General features: G+C 46.6%; 2 protein-coding genes across 5 annotated transcripts in view; one reads left to right on the top strand and one right to left on the bottom strand.

The window, feature by feature from the left end:
- The window catches only part of LOC138207954 (zinc finger protein 850), a 22,724-nt gene extending 9,477 nt beyond the window's left edge, over window positions 1-13,247 (bottom strand). The window contains exons 1-3 of one of the 2 annotated variants that reach the window (XM_069165557.1): window positions 13,090-13,247; window positions 1,970-4,757; window positions 509-1,621 (exon numbers count right to left, since the gene is read on the bottom strand). In XM_069165557.1, coding sequence (XP_069021658.1) covers window positions 509-1,621; window positions 1,970-4,539 — 3,683 coding nt within the window. In that variant the 5' untranslated portion in view covers window positions 4,540-4,757; window positions 13,090-13,247. Of the gene's footprint in view, window positions 1-508; window positions 1,622-1,969; window positions 4,758-11,786; window positions 12,546-13,089 lie in introns of those variants that run through there. The other variant, XM_069165558.1, reaches the window with a different exon arrangement.
- Window positions 12,736-19,010, top strand: thoc6 (THO complex 6). Of its 3 annotated transcripts, none has more exons than XM_069165569.1 (13): window positions 12,736-13,116; window positions 16,058-16,149; window positions 16,244-16,308; window positions 17,009-17,112; window positions 17,188-17,225; window positions 17,315-17,363; window positions 17,446-17,517; window positions 17,741-17,843; window positions 17,924-17,973; window positions 18,055-18,117; window positions 18,386-18,496; window positions 18,616-18,744; window positions 18,858-19,010. In XM_069165569.1, exons 2-13 carry the CDS (start codon window positions 16,067-16,069, stop codon window positions 18,936-18,938), a joined length of 948 nt encoding a protein of 315 aa, XP_069021670.1. In that variant the 5' UTR covers window positions 12,736-13,116; window positions 16,058-16,066; the 3' UTR covers window positions 18,939-19,010. The 3 variants fall into 3 exon arrangements, with proteins under 3 accessions (XP_069021670.1, XP_069021669.1, XP_069021671.1); XM_069165568.1 differs by lacking the exon at window positions 12,736-13,116 and adding an exon at window positions 13,293-15,004; XM_069165570.1 differs by lacking the exon at window positions 12,736-13,116 and adding an exon at window positions 15,088-15,632.

Below are 19,010 nucleotides of genomic sequence, written 5' to 3'. Positions count from 1 at the left end.
AAATACTTCCTAATCTTCCCTTTCACACATCAAAATGCAACAGCCCCATCACATAACTGCAGTTTCTAGTCTAATAACTGACCAATATCAAAACACACACAGACAAATCAGAGACTACAGTCAAAAGAGAGCAAGGAACACACAACATCAATACGTTAATATGCTACAAACACAATGCTACTTAAATCTGTGTCAAAGGTTTCTAAGAAAACAAAGCATGTAAACAGTAGATCTAAACATGAAAAGTTTGATTGAAGGTAGCCTAAGAAAGCTAAAGTGTGTGATATATATATATGCTAACTGAAAGCAAACGGGGTTGACTTATCTGGTCTCTCCACTAATTCAATTTGTCCAAACTTCAGAAAAATCCGAATTCCGGCACGCGTATGGTCCCAAGGAAGCCGGATTGGAGATCATATACCTGTAATAGACATGTAGAGACCTAAATTTATCTTCACTATTGTTTTTTTCAACTTCGAAGAATCACAAACAACTGACAAGAACTCACGTGTACCGACACTCTTCGCCCTCTCCCGTGGGTGCAGTGGCCTTCCTCCTGACTTCCATGCCTACCTGGTTGTCCCCGCAGCGGTGCCTGGCTAGACCGGACCTCCCCTGGAAACTCTTCCCGCAGCTGGGGCAACCGAAAGGGGTGGCTCCCTCCTCGTGGACCTTCTGGTGGTTGCGGAGGAATCTGGCCAGGCGGAAGGCTTTCCCGCACGTGTGGCAGATGTGCTTCTTCCGTTGCGTGTGGATGCGCATGTGGTTGCGCAGTGCCATGTAGTTGGTGTAGGGCTTGTCGCAGAAGTTGCAGCGGAAGTTGCCCGTCTTGTGAGTGTGCTTGTGGTTCAGCAAGGAGCTCGCATGCTTGTATGCGCAGCTGCATAGGTCACAGGCGTAGGGTCTCTCGTCGGAGTCCAGGTCCACGGAGCTTCTCTCCATGCTGATGTTAGTGGAGCTGTTGGTGGAGGAGGACGACGGCAGGTGCTGGGCTGGGCAGTCGTGAGCCGCCAGCTCATCAGCCGTGGCAAAGCCTTCGCAGCAGCCGTCGCACTCAAAATCCATCTGGGCCCCGGGGCCCTGCGGGCCTTTGCACAGGCCAGCTGTAGTGTGGGTCGCTAGCTGCCTTTGGGTGCGGAAGCCCTTCCCGCACTCTTGGCAGTTGTGCTTCTTCTGGGCGAAGTGGAGACGAAGGTGGTTTTTCATTGCCAGCCTATTTGGGTACGTGGAGTTGCAAACGTTGCAGTGGTACTCCCCAATTTTGTGAAGGTTCTTGTGATTGGCCAGGCTGCCTGCGTGACGGTAAGTCTTCCCACATTCCTCGCAAGCAAAAGGCCGCCGTCCACTTTCGGCGGGGTCAAACTTCTGGGGCCTGGAGGTCCCGGCCGAAGAGTAGGGCTTTTTGAACCCTTGATGGCTGTATTTGACTCCCCCCATCGCATGGCCCTTTGATGACTCTCCTCTCATAGTCTGCATTTGAGATGGGCCAGGCTGCTGGAAGCGGGAACCGTTGGGGCCGGTCCGAATGAGACCTTTAGCCCGGTGCTCCTCGTGGAGACGGAGGTGGTTGATCAGCTGCTTCTGGATCTTGAAGGCTTTGCCACATTCCTCACACTTGTGCCTGCAGCAGGGATGTGCAGAAGTGGAGAAAACACAAAACATCTCCGTAAATACAAGAAAAGGACAGATTTAACCTCCCCCACCCTCCCCTTGAGGCCATTAATCAAATTCCTAACTCATACAAGTTGGCAAAGGGATGGCACAGTGTTACTGTGATTGCCTTAAGTGCAACCACCTTGGCAACAAAAACTAATTACTTATGAACCGCTAAAGTGCAGATTGACTCCATTAGTAACTAGCATTGTTCCCAAGTTTCTTAAATGCATGTAAAATGCAAAATGTTATCTTTAAACCCTCTCTGCCACATCTTTCTGAACCAAATCAAGAAAGGACAGAACTGGGAACCTACCTCTTCAGGTCAAAGTGGGTCCTTTGGTGATTCTTGAGCGCCAGTAGATTGTAGTAGCGTTTCTGGCACACCAGGCAGCGGAAAACACCGGTCTTATGGGACTTTTTGTGGTTGAGGAGTGAGCAGGGGTGTCTGTATCCTCGTCCACATTGGTCGCACTTGTGGGGCTTGTCACTTTGGTCAACCATCGGCCTACGGCCATCGCCTCCAACATCGCGGCTTCCTCCGGCGACTCCGCCACCAACGCCGTCTCCTCCAGACATCCCTTTGGCTCCGTTCAGGCCCGACTTGCTTAGAGAGTTGCCTCGATTCTTTCCGGGGCACAAGTGGGTGATCAGGTGGTGGCGGTCAGCAAAGAACATACCGCAGTCAACACAAATGTGGTTGCGACCATCCATCTTGTCATTGCCATTGGCCGAGGTGCCTACAATACCCTGTTGCTGGCCGTCTGGCCTTTGGGGGCCATGGACTAGCTGGTGATTCAGGAGGTCCTGCTTTCTGGAGAAGCTCTGGCCACATGTGGAGCAGATCATCCTCCACTCCTGCTCCAGGGTGGATGGTCCTGGCCCTGTTGGGTTGTTGGCATGGCTACGCAGATGGCTCCTGAGGGCTCTGAGGCTGGCATAGTGGTTGCCGCACACAGAGCACTGATACACCTCCCCGTCATCCTCATCATCTTTCTCATTGCTCCCCATTCGCTTGCCTCCACTCTGGGAGTACTGTCGTTGACTGCTGCCTTCTTTTAGGCTGCTGGAGCTCCCGGCGGGCAGCGAGGTTCCACTGGAGCCATGGTAGTTCATGTTCCCCATAAAACCATTGGACATGTTGCTCTGCTGCTGTTGCTGCTGGCCACGGCGGGGGCACAGGTGTGACTTGATGCCTGACACATCTCCGTACATCTCCCCACAGTCAGCACACACGTGTCTGTCGGCCTGGCGGTGAGCAGAGCTGCTCTGGGAGAGGGAGCTGCCATCGAAGCGATCGTGGAACTCAAGAGAGTCCAACCCACTGCTGTGGCCCCCGTCTGGAACAAAGTGGGCAGCATCTCCGAGGTTCCCTGGCAGTGAAATCGGAGTGGTGGCTCCGCTGCCTTCCTGGACATAGCTCTGCTGGGAGTCCAGAGTTAGCGGCTCTGGAGATAGCCAGTCATTGCTGTCATTGCCGATCGGCTGGTTGGAGGCGCGCCCCTTGTGGCTTCGTAGGTGGCTGTGTAGCGCGGCCAGGTGGGGGTACTGCTTACAGCAGATGGTGCACTGGTAGTGGCCAGTCTGATGGCAGCGTTTGTGGTTGACCAGGCTTCCTGCATGCCGGTAACTTTTTCCACACTCCCCGCACTTAAAGCGCCGCTCTCCGTCGTCTGGAGAGTTGGCCTGTGGCACGCGACCCCCGGAGGGAGAAGCCACCGAGCCCTGTGACCCAGAACTCAGAGTGTCCGAGTTGAGGATGGAGCTGTCTTGACTGTGGGAGGCTGGGTGGGGATCATGGGTGAGATAGTGGACTTTCAAGGTCTCCAGATCTGGGTGTCCTGCGCCACAGTATGCGCACGTGTAGATGGGGTTGTTGACTGGAGGGCCCATTATGGGGTCATAGGGACCTCTTTTGTCAGTGGGCAGGGGTGGCAGAGGCAAAGGGTCCCCCAGGGCCGGGGTGTACGCCGGGGATCGAACCGCGCTCAGATTGTGAGGCATGATGCCCGGGAAACTGCGCGGCAGGCCGAGGGAGGGCGAGGCCGCGTTGTGCAGCAGGATGTGCTCTTGGAAGTCCGCCTTGTTCGGCAGTGCTACCTGGCACAGGTGGCAGAAACAGGCGGCGGTGTCGTCGCTCTGGGACGACTGGCTGCCGGCGCTGCGCTCTGAAGGGTGGAGGCTGCTGCTGCCGCCGCTGCTCACCATGGATGCCCCGGGGGTCTTGAACTTCGAGTGAGTTCTCTCGTGGCTGTTTAGGGAAGCCAGGTTGCTGAATTGTTTGAAACACACAGAGCACTTAAAAGTTCCTTGCAGGTGACACTTCTTGTGGTTCACCAGGCTACCGTGATGCCGGTAGGTTCTGTCGCACTGGTCGCACTTGAACGGTCTGTCCCAAGCGTCGTCGGACTCAGGGGAGCCTTTTTTTCCGTGGTCGTCTGTCTCGTGGCCTTGCAGGACACTATGTCCCATACCACTATTGTTCAAATGAGAGCGCCCAAACCCGTCTGAAAGGTCCTGGGCGAGGCCGTAGTCCCTCTCGTCGTGGCCCGCCTCTTCGGGCACCTCTTCGCTCTCTTCTTCGGCGTGCGCACTACTGGGGGATAAAGTGTGGATCCGCAGGTGGTTCTTTAAAGCCACCGCGTTGGGCAGCGTACGCGTACAAACGGGACACTGGAAGGAACCGACTTCGTGAGACTTTTTATGATTGGCTAGGCTAGCTGCGTGCTTGTAAATTCGGCCACACTGTTCACACTCGAAACGACCGGTTTCTTCTTGCTGATAATGTGCTTTCATATGCTCTAGAAGACTTGGAGTACTCGGGCAAACCATATCACATTCTTTACAGGGGAAACCCTTGGCACGACTCATATCATGCATTGCCATAGTACTCTAAAGCAAATCGGTTGGAGGGAATCACGGTTCACAACACAGCAATGAACAGTGATATGAGGGAGGCGGGGGAGGAAACAGCGGGGCTTAGCTCTTCAGCTGTGGGCGGCGGCCATCCTCTCCCCAAGAGCGATGAGTGCACGTCCAGCCAATCGGGGCCCACCTTGGGAGGTGGCGGGCCGGCGGGGATCACACCAGCCAATGAGGTATCACTGTGGGAACAAGAGGAAAGAGGGTTACTCACAGAGCAACGTGACCACAAAATCTCTGCGTTTTTGACTGTTGGACGGAACAAAGAAACGATCTGAAGACAAAATTTCGAACCCTTGCGATGTTTAGTTTTCATTCACGGACTGAACGATGAAGATTCATTCACAAATCAAACAAAACAAATTCTTTTAACCCCACGATTGACGCTCTGGAGCTGAAAATCCTCATATTTCTTTAATATAATAATTTATTTGGATTATTTTATTGATTTTACTGAATTATAATTTAAACCTACTTAAAATTAAAACCCAACCATTAAATTAGCCGGCTGATAGTTATTATTATTATATTATCAGTGTTTATTTTGGATAATAAGTCAATCATCATCGTTGATCAATAGTGTTGTTTTTTTTTAACTGTCCCAAGTTTATTTTTTTACACTGAAAAATTATGTTTTTGTTAATTTAATTAACCATGCATAAATAATATTTGTTTCTGAGAAATGGTGCTGGCTGCTATACTAAAAATGTACAGATGCCGTCTCAGTCAGGTTCAACTTGAAATTAGTTAAAACTTTTGTACCAAAAAAAGGAAATAAGTCTACATTTTTTTAGAAAATAGTTTAAAACTCTCCGTAGGTCTCGTTAAGTCGGACCAACAGTCAGAGAAACACGTCTGAGAAAAGCAGCTCATGTTTGTCTTTTTTTCCAGTACTACACGTCATTCCTCTTTATTTCCTGTTCGTTTCTGTCTCTACCAAAAAAAGCATGTAAAATACCCCAAAATATTCTTGACAAAAACTGCCAGATTTCTTTTTAGCTCATTTTAGTTTGAATTTTTCCACGACACCTTCTGAAACCTGTTGTATTAAAGCCCATAAAATGATCACTATTATTAATAAATGATCATCTGATCGATCGATTGACTGGTTCCAGCTCGAGTTCGATACTCTAAATGGAACAAAACCAGGAGATTAAAAAGGATCAGCTGATCAATAACGTGTTGGTTGCAGCTCTGATGAACCAAACGAGCTAAATAACAGATTTAAATCTTATCGGAGACAAACAAGATTATTAATCTGATCTGACTTCATTCAATCCTTCAATTAAAAGATGAAAAAGAATAATTGGTCCACAGAAAAATAATCAACTATTTGAAAATGTTATGAATTTTTTTTCAGCAGAAATCTAAAACAAAGTAAAATACGGAACAGTTTTCTCATAAACCTAGTCATAAATTAATCAAAAATAATCTCCAGATTGATCAGGAATGATAACTGCTGAAGTTTGTTAATTCTTTGATTCCTGATTAAATGCGTTTATTTCAGTTACTTTGTCGTTTCTTTTATTTCGGTGGATTCATTTTAGAACAGTGAACCTCGACCCGCCTGCTGCACAAACAGACATCCGTTTCTCCAATGGATCAATATTGACTCAGTGCTGTTTGTTCAGACGTCAGCCAGAGGTACACCTGCCGACAGGTGTAAAACCTCCGCAGGACCGCCCTCCCACCCGCCCAGGAAGTCGATTCTGTTGGTTTATTGATTGATCGGCCGCTCTGGGAAACAAAAACGTCCTTGAGGAGTCTCGTTTTCATCGACTGACAGATTCATTCGTTCAGTCACTGCAGAGCTTGAACTCTTATCACAAAGTGGAAAATAGTCCTACATCATTATTCAATTATCTACTAATTATCAGAAAATTATAAAACCAACATTAACATCCTCACCAGATTTATTTTGTCCAAACAACAACAAAAATATAAATTTGATCTAAAACCAAGACAAACAGCAAATTCTTAAATTTGAGTCTCAAACCAGAAAATGTTTAACATTATGCTTTAAAAATTATTTAAAACAATTATTAACACAAAAAAAAAATATAATTGGAAAATGATTTCCCCCGAATTAATATTCAGTTTACTCCATTTATTGTTATTCTGATTATTAGTATTATCATCATTTCTGTTGGTTGCAGACAGTTAAGGAAAGAGGAAACTGCTGGAAAACACAACACCCCCCCCCCCCCCACACACACAGGTCAGCACTCAGATCAATAGTTGTTTGTGAGTGATTAAAGCGAGTGGGAGGCGGTTTTAACGAGCTAATCTGTGATCTGCAGCAGATTACAGCGGGCGGTCGTGTTCATCTCCATTACAGCCGTTGGGATTAAAACGGGGACGTCACGTTCAAGGACTTTCTGTGATTTCTCGAGGTTACGGAAGAGAAGAGATTCGGCCGGTCTGTGTTTCCCGCCCCATTAAAGATTAACTCGACACCGCCTGATAATCCGGCTGGCCGACTGGCAGCGGTTTAACTTCTCGCCGACAGAACCTCCGAACATCCACAGATTTAAAAAGGTGGGATGTTTCAGGTGGAGACGGATTTAATGTTTTACCACGTTTCATGACTTCGAACTTCTACTCAGTAAACACCTCTTCGACTAAATCTGAACGTAAATTACCGGAATATTCATTTAAACATATTGCATAATAATATATATATAAAAAAATAAAGGGAACACTTAAACAACACATCCTAGATCTCAATGAATGAAATATTCCAGTTGAAAATCTTTATTCATTACATAGTGGAATGTGTTGAGAACAAAATAACATAAGAATGATCAATGGAAATCAAAATCATTATCCCATGGAGGTCTGGATTCAGAATCATACTCAAAATAAAAGTGGAAAAATCAGATCACAGGCTGATCCAACTTCTGTGGAGATTCCTGAAGACAAGTCCAAATGAGTCTCAGTAGTGTGTGTGGCCTCCACGTGCCTGTATCACTCCCTACAACGCCTGGGCATGCTCCTGATGAGACCACGGATGTTCTCCTGAGGGATCTCCTCCCAGACCTGGATCAAAGCAGCAGTCCACTCCTGGACAGTCTGCGGTGGACGTGGCATCGGTGGACGGAACGAGACACGATGTCCCAGATGTGCTGGATTGGATTCAGGTCTGGGGGACGGGCAGGCCGGTCCGTAGCATCGATGCCTTCATCGTGCAGGAACTGCTGACACACTCCAGCCACATGAGGCCGAGCATTGTCCTGCATCAGAAGGAACCCAGGGCCCGCTGCACCAGCATATGGTCTTCAATGGGTCTGAGGATCTCATCCCGGGACCTAATGGCAATCAGGGTACCTCTGGCTAGCACATGGAGGGCTGTGCGGCCCTCCAAAGAAATGCCTCCCCAGACCGTCGCTGACCCACCGCCAAACCGGTCCCGCTGGAGGATGTTGCAGGCAGCAGAACGTTCTCCACGGCGTCTCCAGACTCTGTCACGTCTGTCACCACGTCTGTCAGTGTGAACCTGCTCTCATCTGTGAAGAGCACAGGGCGCCGACGGAGAAGCTGCCAATCTTGGTGTTCTCTGGCAAAGTCCGATCGCCCTGCACGGTGTTGGGCTGTAAGCACAGACCCCACTTGTGGACGTCGGGCCCTCGTACCACCCTCATGGAGTCTGTTTCTGACAGTTTGAGCAGAAACATGCACATTAGTGGCCTGCTGGAGGTCATTTTGTAGGGCTCTGGCAGCGCTCCACCTGTTCCTCCTTGCACAAAGGAGCAGATAGCGGTCCCGCTGCCGGGTTGTTGTCCTCCTACGGTCCCCTCCACGTCTCCTGGTGGACCGGCCTGTCTCCCGGTATCTCCTCCGTGCTCTTGACACTGTGCTGACAGACACAGCAAATCTTCTCGCCACAGCGTGCATTGATGTGCCATCCTGGATGAGCTGCACTACCTGAGCAGCTTCTGTGGGTTGGAGACACCTCATGCTACCTCTAGTGGTGAGGACACTGGCAAAATGCAAAAGGGACCAACAATCATCCAGAAAGGACGAGGACAGAGAAATGGTCTGTGGTCACCACCTGCAGAACCGTTCCTTTATAGAGTTGTCTTGATAATTGCCTCCTTTCCACCTGTTGTCTGTTTCATTTGTACAACAGCAGGTGAAACTGATTCATAATCAGTGTTGATCCTAACTGGACAGCTTGATTTCCCAGAAGTGTGATTAACTTGGAGTTACATCGTGTTGTTTAAGTGTTCCCTTTATTTTTTTGGAGCAGTGTATATTCTGCAGTGCAACTGTTAGATTAGCTGCACTACCTCGTTGCACCACCAGGTGGTGCTTCAGGTGTATTTGTCAGCGGTCTGTACAGCTGCAAAGTAAAACGAGCGCTCCCTGTCCGAGGCTCGTGCTAATGCTAAGCTAGCATTAACCTGGTGGTCAAACGGCGTCATTACAACTTCTGTGTTTTTCCCACAATCGCTGAATTTAGAGTTCTGCTATAAGAACTTTAATGTGTTAAGTGCCATGAAATAACCTGTGTTGTGATTTGGCGCTTTATAAATAAAATGATTGAATTGAACTGAACTTTACCGGACTTCATTATGTGATGGTTTTAATTTGAAAAATGAAAATAACAGAAATATTTCTCTGCTGTATTGAGGATTCTGGGTAACAACACCAACTCCCACCTGGTCTTAACGAGCTGCTTCTCCTCCGATGGATTTTATTTCTAGTTATCTTTTGAATATTAACAAAATTCTTGTAAATTTACACGATTTTTATTTTTATTGCATTAAAAAAACAAAACATTTTAATTCTCAAATGGACTTTTTAATATGTAACCGTTTGTCAGTCAGCTGTGAAGCACTTTAAGTGTTAAAACAATTCAGTTTAATGAGCTGCAATTATTTATTTATTAATTAATGAATTCTTCTAATTCGGACAGCTGATTAATGACGTCGCCGACGTGCGTGTTTTTCACCGTTTTCTGACGCTTGTAAAAAAGGTTTGAGGAAGCGTTCAGGGAGGAGAAAGAGGAGGAGAGTTGGGAGGAAATGGGGAGGAGGAGCAGAGTTCAGCCAGATGTTTGACGTGAGGACAAAGAAACCAAACAGCAGCTTTAAAACTGACCTACGGGAAACGCTGAACGTTCACGGCTGCGTTCACTTCAGAGGAAAACGAGATCACACGTGGCCCCAATTATTTTCATGACAGAATAATTTGCCGTTTTAATGCAGCCATTTATCTTCTCGTCTGTAAGACGGCGAAAAACAGCCGTTAGTGATGGCGTCAAAAATCAGAAACCGAAAGGGATCGTGGAAATCTGAGAAGCTGGAAGTGATTTATACGAACAAGTGTTAGAACTACGTGAAGGAAATAAAATGAGGACGATTTTATTTATTTTTTATCTCTAGCATAAAGTCAAAATGTCGTCAACAAAAATCTAAATGCCAAAATCAAAGTCGAAATGTAAGTCGAAATGTTATAAGCCTGCCACTAATATGGAAAGTCCAATTTTATCTCGTCATTTTCAACTTTATTTTTGCAGTGAAAGATAAAACAAAATTTAATCCGTAATGCGTAAATTAATTTTTATCATTGACTAAACAAATTAAGACCTCGACTGGTTATAAAACAGCTGCAGATGAATGTTTCTGTATTAATCGAACTAAAACAGACATCAGCTATGCAATTAAAACCAGTAACGAGTCATTATATATAAATCCTCATGTCAGCTGTCCTCCTCAGTAATAATCACGTCCCGTCCTTCTGTTTTAACGTGAATCTCAGTGTTAATCTGATGGAAACGTGTGAACGCCGACATACAGGCCCGTTCAGGAGCCAATCAGCTGCAGCCTGAGAGCTCGTTAACGTGCTGCTGTAACGTCAGCCACAGGTCCGTCCTGCTGTTTTTATCCTGCGTCTGCTCACTTTGTTTTTACACCAACTGTCCCTTTAACGGCAGCAGAACTGTGTCTGAGCGGCTCCCGTCTGCAATGCATCGTGGGTAAATTCAGACAAAACATCACTGAATACGGAGAACCCGACGGAAACGTAGAATCGGACAGATTCTCAGGCAGCTTCTGAACCATCTCTGGTTTCTCTGGATTTTCTTGGAGGTTTATTTGTGTTTCACTTCCTGTTTTGGTTTGTTTGAAGTGTGTTACACAACAGAATTCTGTCATTTCACAGAGTTTAAAATTAAGAGAAAATGCAGAGAAGATGCGACTCGGCCGAATGAAACTGAAGTCCTTAAAATTTTAGTCCAAAACATGAATTATCTTAATAAAAAATAATTAGTTACAGTCCTCCTATTTGAATTTGACTGTATATTTACTTTCCTATGACACAAACTTTAACACCAACAAATAAATTAAACTCTAAAATGAATAAACCAGTAAATTTAACCCTTTTTAAAAGCTGAACAGCCATCTTATTTTTATTTTGACATGTTCAGTTTCCACCCTGTCGCCGTGATATATAATCAAATGTGTTCAATACAGTCTGGGGGACAATAATATGTAAATGACAAACTGCATATAAATATGAAAAGTTGTATGTGAATTGTGTTTCACAAAAAAAACAGATGGTCGACAAAAATAGTTTATTGTAATTAAAAAGCTAAGAAATAAGTCAGCTTTTGAAAATCGAAGTTGCATCTTATTATTACATATTCAACAGTGTTTATATGTCTCTGAAAATATGGAGATCTTTTATCTCCGTTTACTTTCTGAATACTCGTCAGTAATTATCTGACAGCAGGAGCTCAGCTGATTTACACTTCTAGAACTTCAGTGTTTATAATAAAACTGAAATTAGGACCAAAATGTGAGTACTGCGAGGGCTGAAAGGATCTTTATGGTGATATTTACCTGCATATTTCAAAACCTCAGAGTATTAATCAATTGGTCAACTGAGAGGAAAATAACCGATAATATTGTGATTATTGATCAATCACATCAGTAATTCTTTAAGCAAACGATAACGAAAAAAGGTTAAAAAAAAAATAAATCAAACGACTTCAGCTCAGAAACATTTTTCTGATGTTCCAATAAACAAGAATTAATTATATGAATTAATAAAATCAGCAGATTAATTGATAGTAAACACGCCAGTGGCAGCTCGGATCTGTTATTTTACATGAACTAAAAAAAAAACCCACAAAAAACCCACAAAAAAACCCCCACTTGATTCTGATCCATTGAATCTGCTGTTTATTTACGTGTTTGTTTGTTTACCTGCTGTCTGACACGTCATGTTTATCCAGGAAACAAAACAAGCTGCGCAGTGAAATCATCCACAATAAAAAAAAAAAAATCAGCAGTTCATTGATCCTCCGAGCAGCCAATCACCGGCCCGCCTTTATCCGTCCAACTTCTCCGTCTCATCATGTAAACAAACCTCTTCCCGCCTCATTAAACGGAACTTTAACCAGGCGCCGGTCCCGGGCTCGAGCCAGATCGCGTCAGGTCGCCCGGGTGAAATAAATAAAAAACCCGGGTCTGTTCAAACGCATGCCGGGTTTAATCGGTTCCGAACAGACGGTCACGTTAAACGCCAAACTACCGTGTTGTTATCATTATTTAACCCGGGATCAGGCGCTCCGGCTGCGGCGGCGGGCCCCCCTACCACCCCTCCCCCTGACCTTGGCCCGTCTCCCCTCGCTCGGTTTCAGGAATCTACCGGGACAAAGCGGGGCACCTCCGCCGCCGCCGACATTTCCTTCGGTCGAGTCCTCCTCTGTAACCGGGGGGAGCGACGCCCCAGCCCGGTCTGGCGGGGAGGCCGACGGAGGGAGAGAGGAGGGCGGTGTGGAGGGGGGTGGTGGCGGCGGAGGGGGAGGGAGGTCTGCGGCGGAGGAGCCGTGTGTTTCCGACATGATGCTCCCAGCAGAGCGGAGCCATCAGCCCGCTTCCATTCAGACCGAGTCTGCGTCGGAAAATGGCTTTCAGAGCAGCAGAGCCATTTTCCCCCCAGCGAGCGAGCGAGCGAGCGAGCGCGGGTTCACTCGCTCCGCTTTTTTTTTTTTTTTTTTTTTTTTTTTTTAGCCCCACAAAAACACAACCTGACGGCGGGCTTCGGCTCAGCGCCGAGCAGGGGCCCGCTGACCGGAACACTGTGTGAAAAAAAAACCAACCCCCGGTTCACCGGGACCGTTTCTGACTCGATTAAAAACGCTTTTCGAAGAAAAAAAAAAAAAAAACGGCGAAAAGCGGAGGAGACACGGCCGAGCTAACGTTAGCATTAGCGCCTGGCTAGTCCGTTAGCAACCCCCCGCGATGACACGAACGGAAGTTCAAAACACCGAAATGACAAAGAAAACACGGACACGGTCCTCGCACACGCTACGGGCCGCTTTTTTTTATTCTCACATCGGACACACGGAGCTCGTCCCGGGGCGAAAGCGGCCGCCGCTGCGGGAGCTCGCGGAGGGTTAGCATGCAGGCTAGCCCGGAGCTACACAAAGATCTCGACAAACACACCGCGGCCCCCCTTTGATGGAAAACCGCGGCTCGGAGCCGTTTCACGCTCCACACTTACCCCTCAACTGGCCTCTGCGCCCCCCAGGTGAACGATGCGCGGCGTGGAGATGCGAAATGTGCACGTTTCACGGATTAGACATGGTTATTTCTTCCTCCGTTATTCAACCACCGACTTTTGGTTCTTCGCTCTGTCCCCCTGCCGCCGCTTCAGCAGCACACTTCCTACCGCTTCCGCTGCTAGCCGAGCGGAGCGCGGTGCGGCGCGGCGCAAGCGCGGTGACACGCGCGTCATCATGCGCAGAGGAAAAAATTTCCCCCCGCCGTTAAAGCAGCGGTTTTTACCGCCGGACTGCGGCCTCGGTCGCTTCCGCCGAGCTGCCTTCCTGCCAGCCGGGCCGTTTCGATGCAAACCGGACGCAGACCGGGAGGCCAGCCGAACCGAACCGAACCGAGCCAGGCTGCTGCCCAAGGCCAAATGACAGTCCGAGGTCATTTTATCAGCTTGGAGCTGCAAACAGTCTCACCTGGACACCTGTTCCGTGTCTCTCCTCGCAGCTGTCACTCAGTGTCCATCAATCAATCAATCACCTGTATCGATCAGCTCGGAGTTCTGTATAGAGAGGAGGACGGCGGAGAACGGTTAACCTGCTGAGGGGCCCACGGTGAAGGGCCCACGGTGTAAGAAGTACTCAGATTACTGCAGGTATAAGAAGTACTCAGATTATTGCAGGTATAAGAAGTACTCAGATTATTGCAGGTATAAGAAGTACTCAGATTACTGCAGGTATAAAAAGCACTCAGATTACTGCAGGTATAAGAAGTACTCAGATTACTGCAGGTATAAGAAGTACTCAGATTATTGCAGGTATAAGAAGTACTCAGATTATTGCAGGTATAAGAAGTACTCAGATTATTGCAGGTATAAGAAGTACTCAGATTACTGCAGGTATAAGAAGTACTCAGATTACTGCAGGTGTAAGAAGTACTCCGATTACTGCAGGTGTAAGAAGTACTCCGATTACTGCAGGTATAAAAAGCACTCAGATTACTGCAGGTATAAGAAGTACTCAGATTACTGCAGGTATAAGAAGTACTCAGATTACTGCAGGTGTAAGAAGTACTCCGATTACTGCAGGTATAGGAAGTACTCAGATTATTGCAGGTGTAAGAAGTACTCAGATTACTGCAGGTGTAAGAAGTACTCAGATTACTGCAGGTATAAGAAGTACTCAGATTACTGCAGGTGTAAGAAGTACTCCGATTACTGCAGGTATAGGAAGTACTCAGATTATTGCAGGTGTAAGAAGTACTCAGATTACTGCAGGTGTAAGAAGTACTCAGATTACTGCAGGTGTAAGAAGTACTCAGATTACTGCAGGTATAAGAAGTACTCAGATTACTGCAGGTATAAGAAGTACTCAGTTTACTGCAGTAAAAGTACTCGGTTACAAAATAAAAGTCCAGAAGAACCAGCAGAAACATTGAGTTAAATTATCAAAATAAAAATCCAGATTGGTCCTCCGAATAAATTCTGATTATGCATGATGACATCAGATGATCTATAGATTATATATGACGTCATCAGATTTTATATATATATATAGTGCCGCATCAGTGTGTCATATTGAGTTTTAAATAAACGGATTCAGTTTCTCCAACGTTTAGTTTTACGACGAAAGTGAACGCAACACTCACTAATGATTACTGATCATTGAAGGAAATTGTCGGGACGTATTGATGGTTCAGTTTCCTTCATCTTTCAACAACTATCCTTCCCCCCGCCGTGTCGTCGGCTACCCCATGTCCCAGGATCCCCTGCGTCCTCAGTGACGTCACATTCAGTAGCCTCGGTTCGTTCGTTTCCCTCCCAGCAGCGCCGGCTCGGTTTCATCCGTTCTAGTTTGTGGATCTCCTGGACCTCTCCGAAGCCAGAACCTCTGAGGACCAGCTGGAGCGCGATGGGTCCCGTCGAGGTGAAGTTTGAGAAGTTCATCGGGCGGGTCTGACGGGGAATGAAGGCGCTCGCTGGGTGTTCGAGCTCCAAGTCGCTTTGTGTTGTCGTTGCTGATATCGATAACATCTGATCACAAGCGTGTCTGTTTACTGAAGAAACTGATACTGAATCAATACGCTGTGATTTATATCGTTCTTTTTTTCAATTTCGGTGACTGATTTTACACAAAAAGATGGAGGCTTCAACAAAACTCCGTTCAGAAATCTGCAGAATTATTAGTGACTTCCTGATTTATAAAAACACACACGATGAAGAGCGAGTTCGAGAACATCTGCGTGATGAAGTGAATCTCCTGCGTGATTCGGCTCTCGGTTTGATGGAGGTGGTTCTAATAATCAATCGGTTCGACCCACTGTCTGATCAGACGCGGCCGTGTTCTTCCGCGCTTCGCTGTTTGTTCCGGTTCCGGTGGTCCGCATCGGTGTTGCAGAGACCTGTGGGTGGAACCGAATGAATGCCGAGCACGTGCCCTTTAAAATAATACCGAACATATTGATGTACGATATTAATGAACGTCCTTAAAGTGAGAACAGATCAGAGTCAGATTTACTTTAAGCACGTTTTATGTACCAACGCTGCAAAGTGAGGTTTGTTTGTGTTTTTGACTTTCTAACATGAACTTTTTAATGTTAATGTTAATACAGAGGCTTCAGGGTGATCAATATATATATATATATATATATATGTGGTACCTTTTGTTTGATTGATTGATTATATGCTGAATATTTCTTGTTGATAAATTGATGAACTTCCTGAATGTTTGTTTGTTTGAAGGTGAAATAAATAAATTCAATTTCTACTTTTAAACTTTGGAGCTGAAATAATTAATCAATTAGATGATCAATAGTAAATTAATCTGTTAATATTTATTTAATTGAGCAACAGTTTGAGTCGGTTTAAAATCATGGACTGTGATCGATTGATAATTGATTGATGACTGCTTAGTGATTGTTAATTGATGGATAAGTGATTTATTAATGATTAATGGGTCTGTATTGATGGTTGTCTGCAGCTGCTCCACATGTCGGTGTTCTCTCAGAGCTTCTCTCCCTGCGGTCGATTCCTCGCAGCCGGAAACAACTACGGAGAGATCGCACTGTTCAGGTGAGACGAAACAAACGCACCTCTTCCGCCTCGTGCTTCAGATATCTAATCAATCAACTGATCAAATATCTGATCAATGACCTCTGTGTTCCAGCCTGTCTGCTGCTTTGAGTCCGGACGCCACCGCACTCAACCAGAAACCGGTTCTGACCTTCACAGGTGAGGTCATCGGGGGTTTCCTCCAATCAGAAGGCTCGAAGGATAAATCGGACCGATTGATCGTTTTTTACAGTTTCAGTCCGATCGATCAGCTTCACTGAAGGAACTGATAAAGAATCAATACGCTGTGATTTTTTTTTGTTTTTTTTCTTCTCTTTGGCTGTTTTATAGAAAGATAAAGAGGCCTCAACCAAACTCCATTCAAAAATCATTTAAATAAATGTTTACTTCCTGATGGATGAAAACATAAACAGTCAAGAACAAGTTTTAAAACATTTTAATGTTAAAGTGAATCTCCTGCTTGATTTGGGTCGAGGTTTCCTCCAATCAGACGGCTCGAAGGATCGATCAGACGGATTGTTTTTACGGCTTTGGTCCGATGGATTCAGCGGAACAGAGAAAACAAACATTTGTCTGTTTGTTTATGTCAGAAAAACAAGTTTTCAGAGCAAATTTCTTTCACTTTAATCAAAAGTAACGTTTTTAATAAAAACATTTAAACTAAGAATAAAATCATTTCGATTACGAAGAGTTTTTGTTGTTGTTTTCAGACTTCGGTTTTTTTCCTGAAGCTTCTATTCTGTCACAGACAGTTAACACCTGATTGGTTTAAAATCAGAGGTAGTGGGTGGGGCCTACGCTGACGGTTGAGACGAGCGGTGGGTTTGACTCGTCTCTGATGTTCGTCTCGTCCCTTCAGCTCATGATGGTCCGGTGTTCTGCCTTTTGTCCTCCGACGGTCAGCTGATCAGCGCGGGAAACGGAGAGGTCAGCGCCTGGAGCTGGACCGAGCTCACCAAGAAGGTACCGCCCACCTCGGACCCGAACAGGTGACCCGTCTGAGGACGTTAGTCTGACTGTCACTTCCTGTTTCCTCAGAACGTCAAACCGCTGTGGACCAAGAGACCTGACTACAAGTGAGACACCACTGTCACTTCCTGTCTCTCCCGCTCACCTGACTCTGATTGGTCGATTGAAGTGATTGATTGATCGTCTCTTTGTACAGATCCAGTCTGGAGATCCCTGAGATCAACTCCATGGCCATCAACCACCGAGTGAGAAAACACGCACGCACACATTGGAGGTAGTAAACAGGAAATTTGTCTCTGACGTGTTATTTAACGTTTCGGTTGTCAGGACAACAGCCTGGTAATTGGAGGCGGAGACAACAACATCCACATCCTGGACCTGGAACACGGCGTCTTCAAGGTGAGTTTCATCTTCAGCTTCCTGCTGCCGACTCCGCCTTCTTTTTATCTCGCAAAACTTTTCTCGTTTTTACCGAATCGTGTTCGACAGTTTTGTGTTTCATCAGGTGACGGTTCTGCGTTTCGATGGCAACAATTGCCTTGTTTCCATGACGACAGTTTTGTGTTTTCATGGCGACTGTACCTCATTTCCATGGTGACGGTACCCTGTTCTCCGCCCTCAGTCGGTGCTCCGCGGTCACTCGGACTACGTCCACTGCGTGAGCGTCAGAGAGCGGGAGGCGGAGATCCTGTCGGGGGGGGAGGACGGGGCCGTGAGGATGTGGGGTGAGTGACGGCGGCCATGTTGGACAGACTTGTGTCAGCCGAGCGCTGTGAGGTAATAACAGTGATGTGTTGATGTGCAGACGGCAGGACGGGTCAGAGCGTCCACTGCATCGAGGTCCACAAGTACGAGGTAGGAGCACCACGTCTTCCTCCTCTTCATCACCTGATCCCTAAATAGGAAGAAAAATGAACAGAGTCTGGTGTGTTTCAGAGCTGCGCGCGGCCTCAGTACGGAAAATGGATCAGCTGCGTGACCACCGACTCCGACTGGATGGTAAGTGAACTCACCTGATGCGTTCAAGTCCTCCTGTGAATAAAAACACTGCATGGAGGAAAAAAACAGCTGAGACGTAAATGCATTCAGTTTAACGGGGAAAAAAACCGTTTTAAAGTTGGTCACAGGATTTTATTTTTGCATCTGTTTCAATAACTGATTGATTCTGAATGTGTCTGATGGTCGGGGGGAAAATTAGACGCAACTGCGGTGCCGGCTGCGGTCACGCGTGTGCAGATGTTTTAAAAGATTGTGTGTGTGTCTCCAGCTGTGCGGTGGAGGTCCGTCTCTGTCTCTGTGGCACCTCCGCTCTCTGTCTCCCACTTCCGTCTTCCCTCTGACCGGCTGCCAGCGTCAGGCCGCCTTCCACCAGGACATGGTGAGGATAACACTGCATTTCACCGTTACAGTGATGCGTTTACTTGCCATTGTTTATGGTCATGATGCGTTCACTTACCGTTGTTTATGTTTATGACGCGTTCACTTGCTGCTGTGTAGATCCTGGCGGTGGGTGAAGGTGCATTTGTGTCCCACTGTCTGCTGGGTGGAGAGGTCAAAGCTCAGATTCCCTGCACTCCACAGAGCCTGAACACACTGCAGCTCAATACCAACAGCAGCGAGCACCGGGTGAGTCCCTGAACGCAACACAACAAACAACCGTTCCCTGAATGAGACGCACACACACAGATGAGAGGGTCAGTGAACACCCCGTTAGCGCAGTGTGTTGTGTTTGTGTGCAGGTGCTGACGGTGGGAGGCAGCAGCGACCACATCAACGTGTTCACCAATCTGTCATACCGAGCGTTTTCTCTCAGCTTCTGAACGTCCCTTTTATTCATGTCTGCTTTATTATTTTTCTGAAGGTAATAAAATATTTTTGTCATTTCAAACAAA

This window comes from Embiotoca jacksoni, unplaced genomic scaffold (assembly GCF_022577435.1).
Source record: "Embiotoca jacksoni isolate LCO1_2020_lvr unplaced genomic scaffold, fEmbJac1.0.p SCAF_34, whole genome shotgun sequence".
NCBI lineage: Eukaryota > Metazoa > Chordata > Actinopteri > Embiotocidae > Embiotoca > Embiotoca jacksoni.
This window is presented reverse-complemented; position numbering and strand designations above follow the sequence as displayed.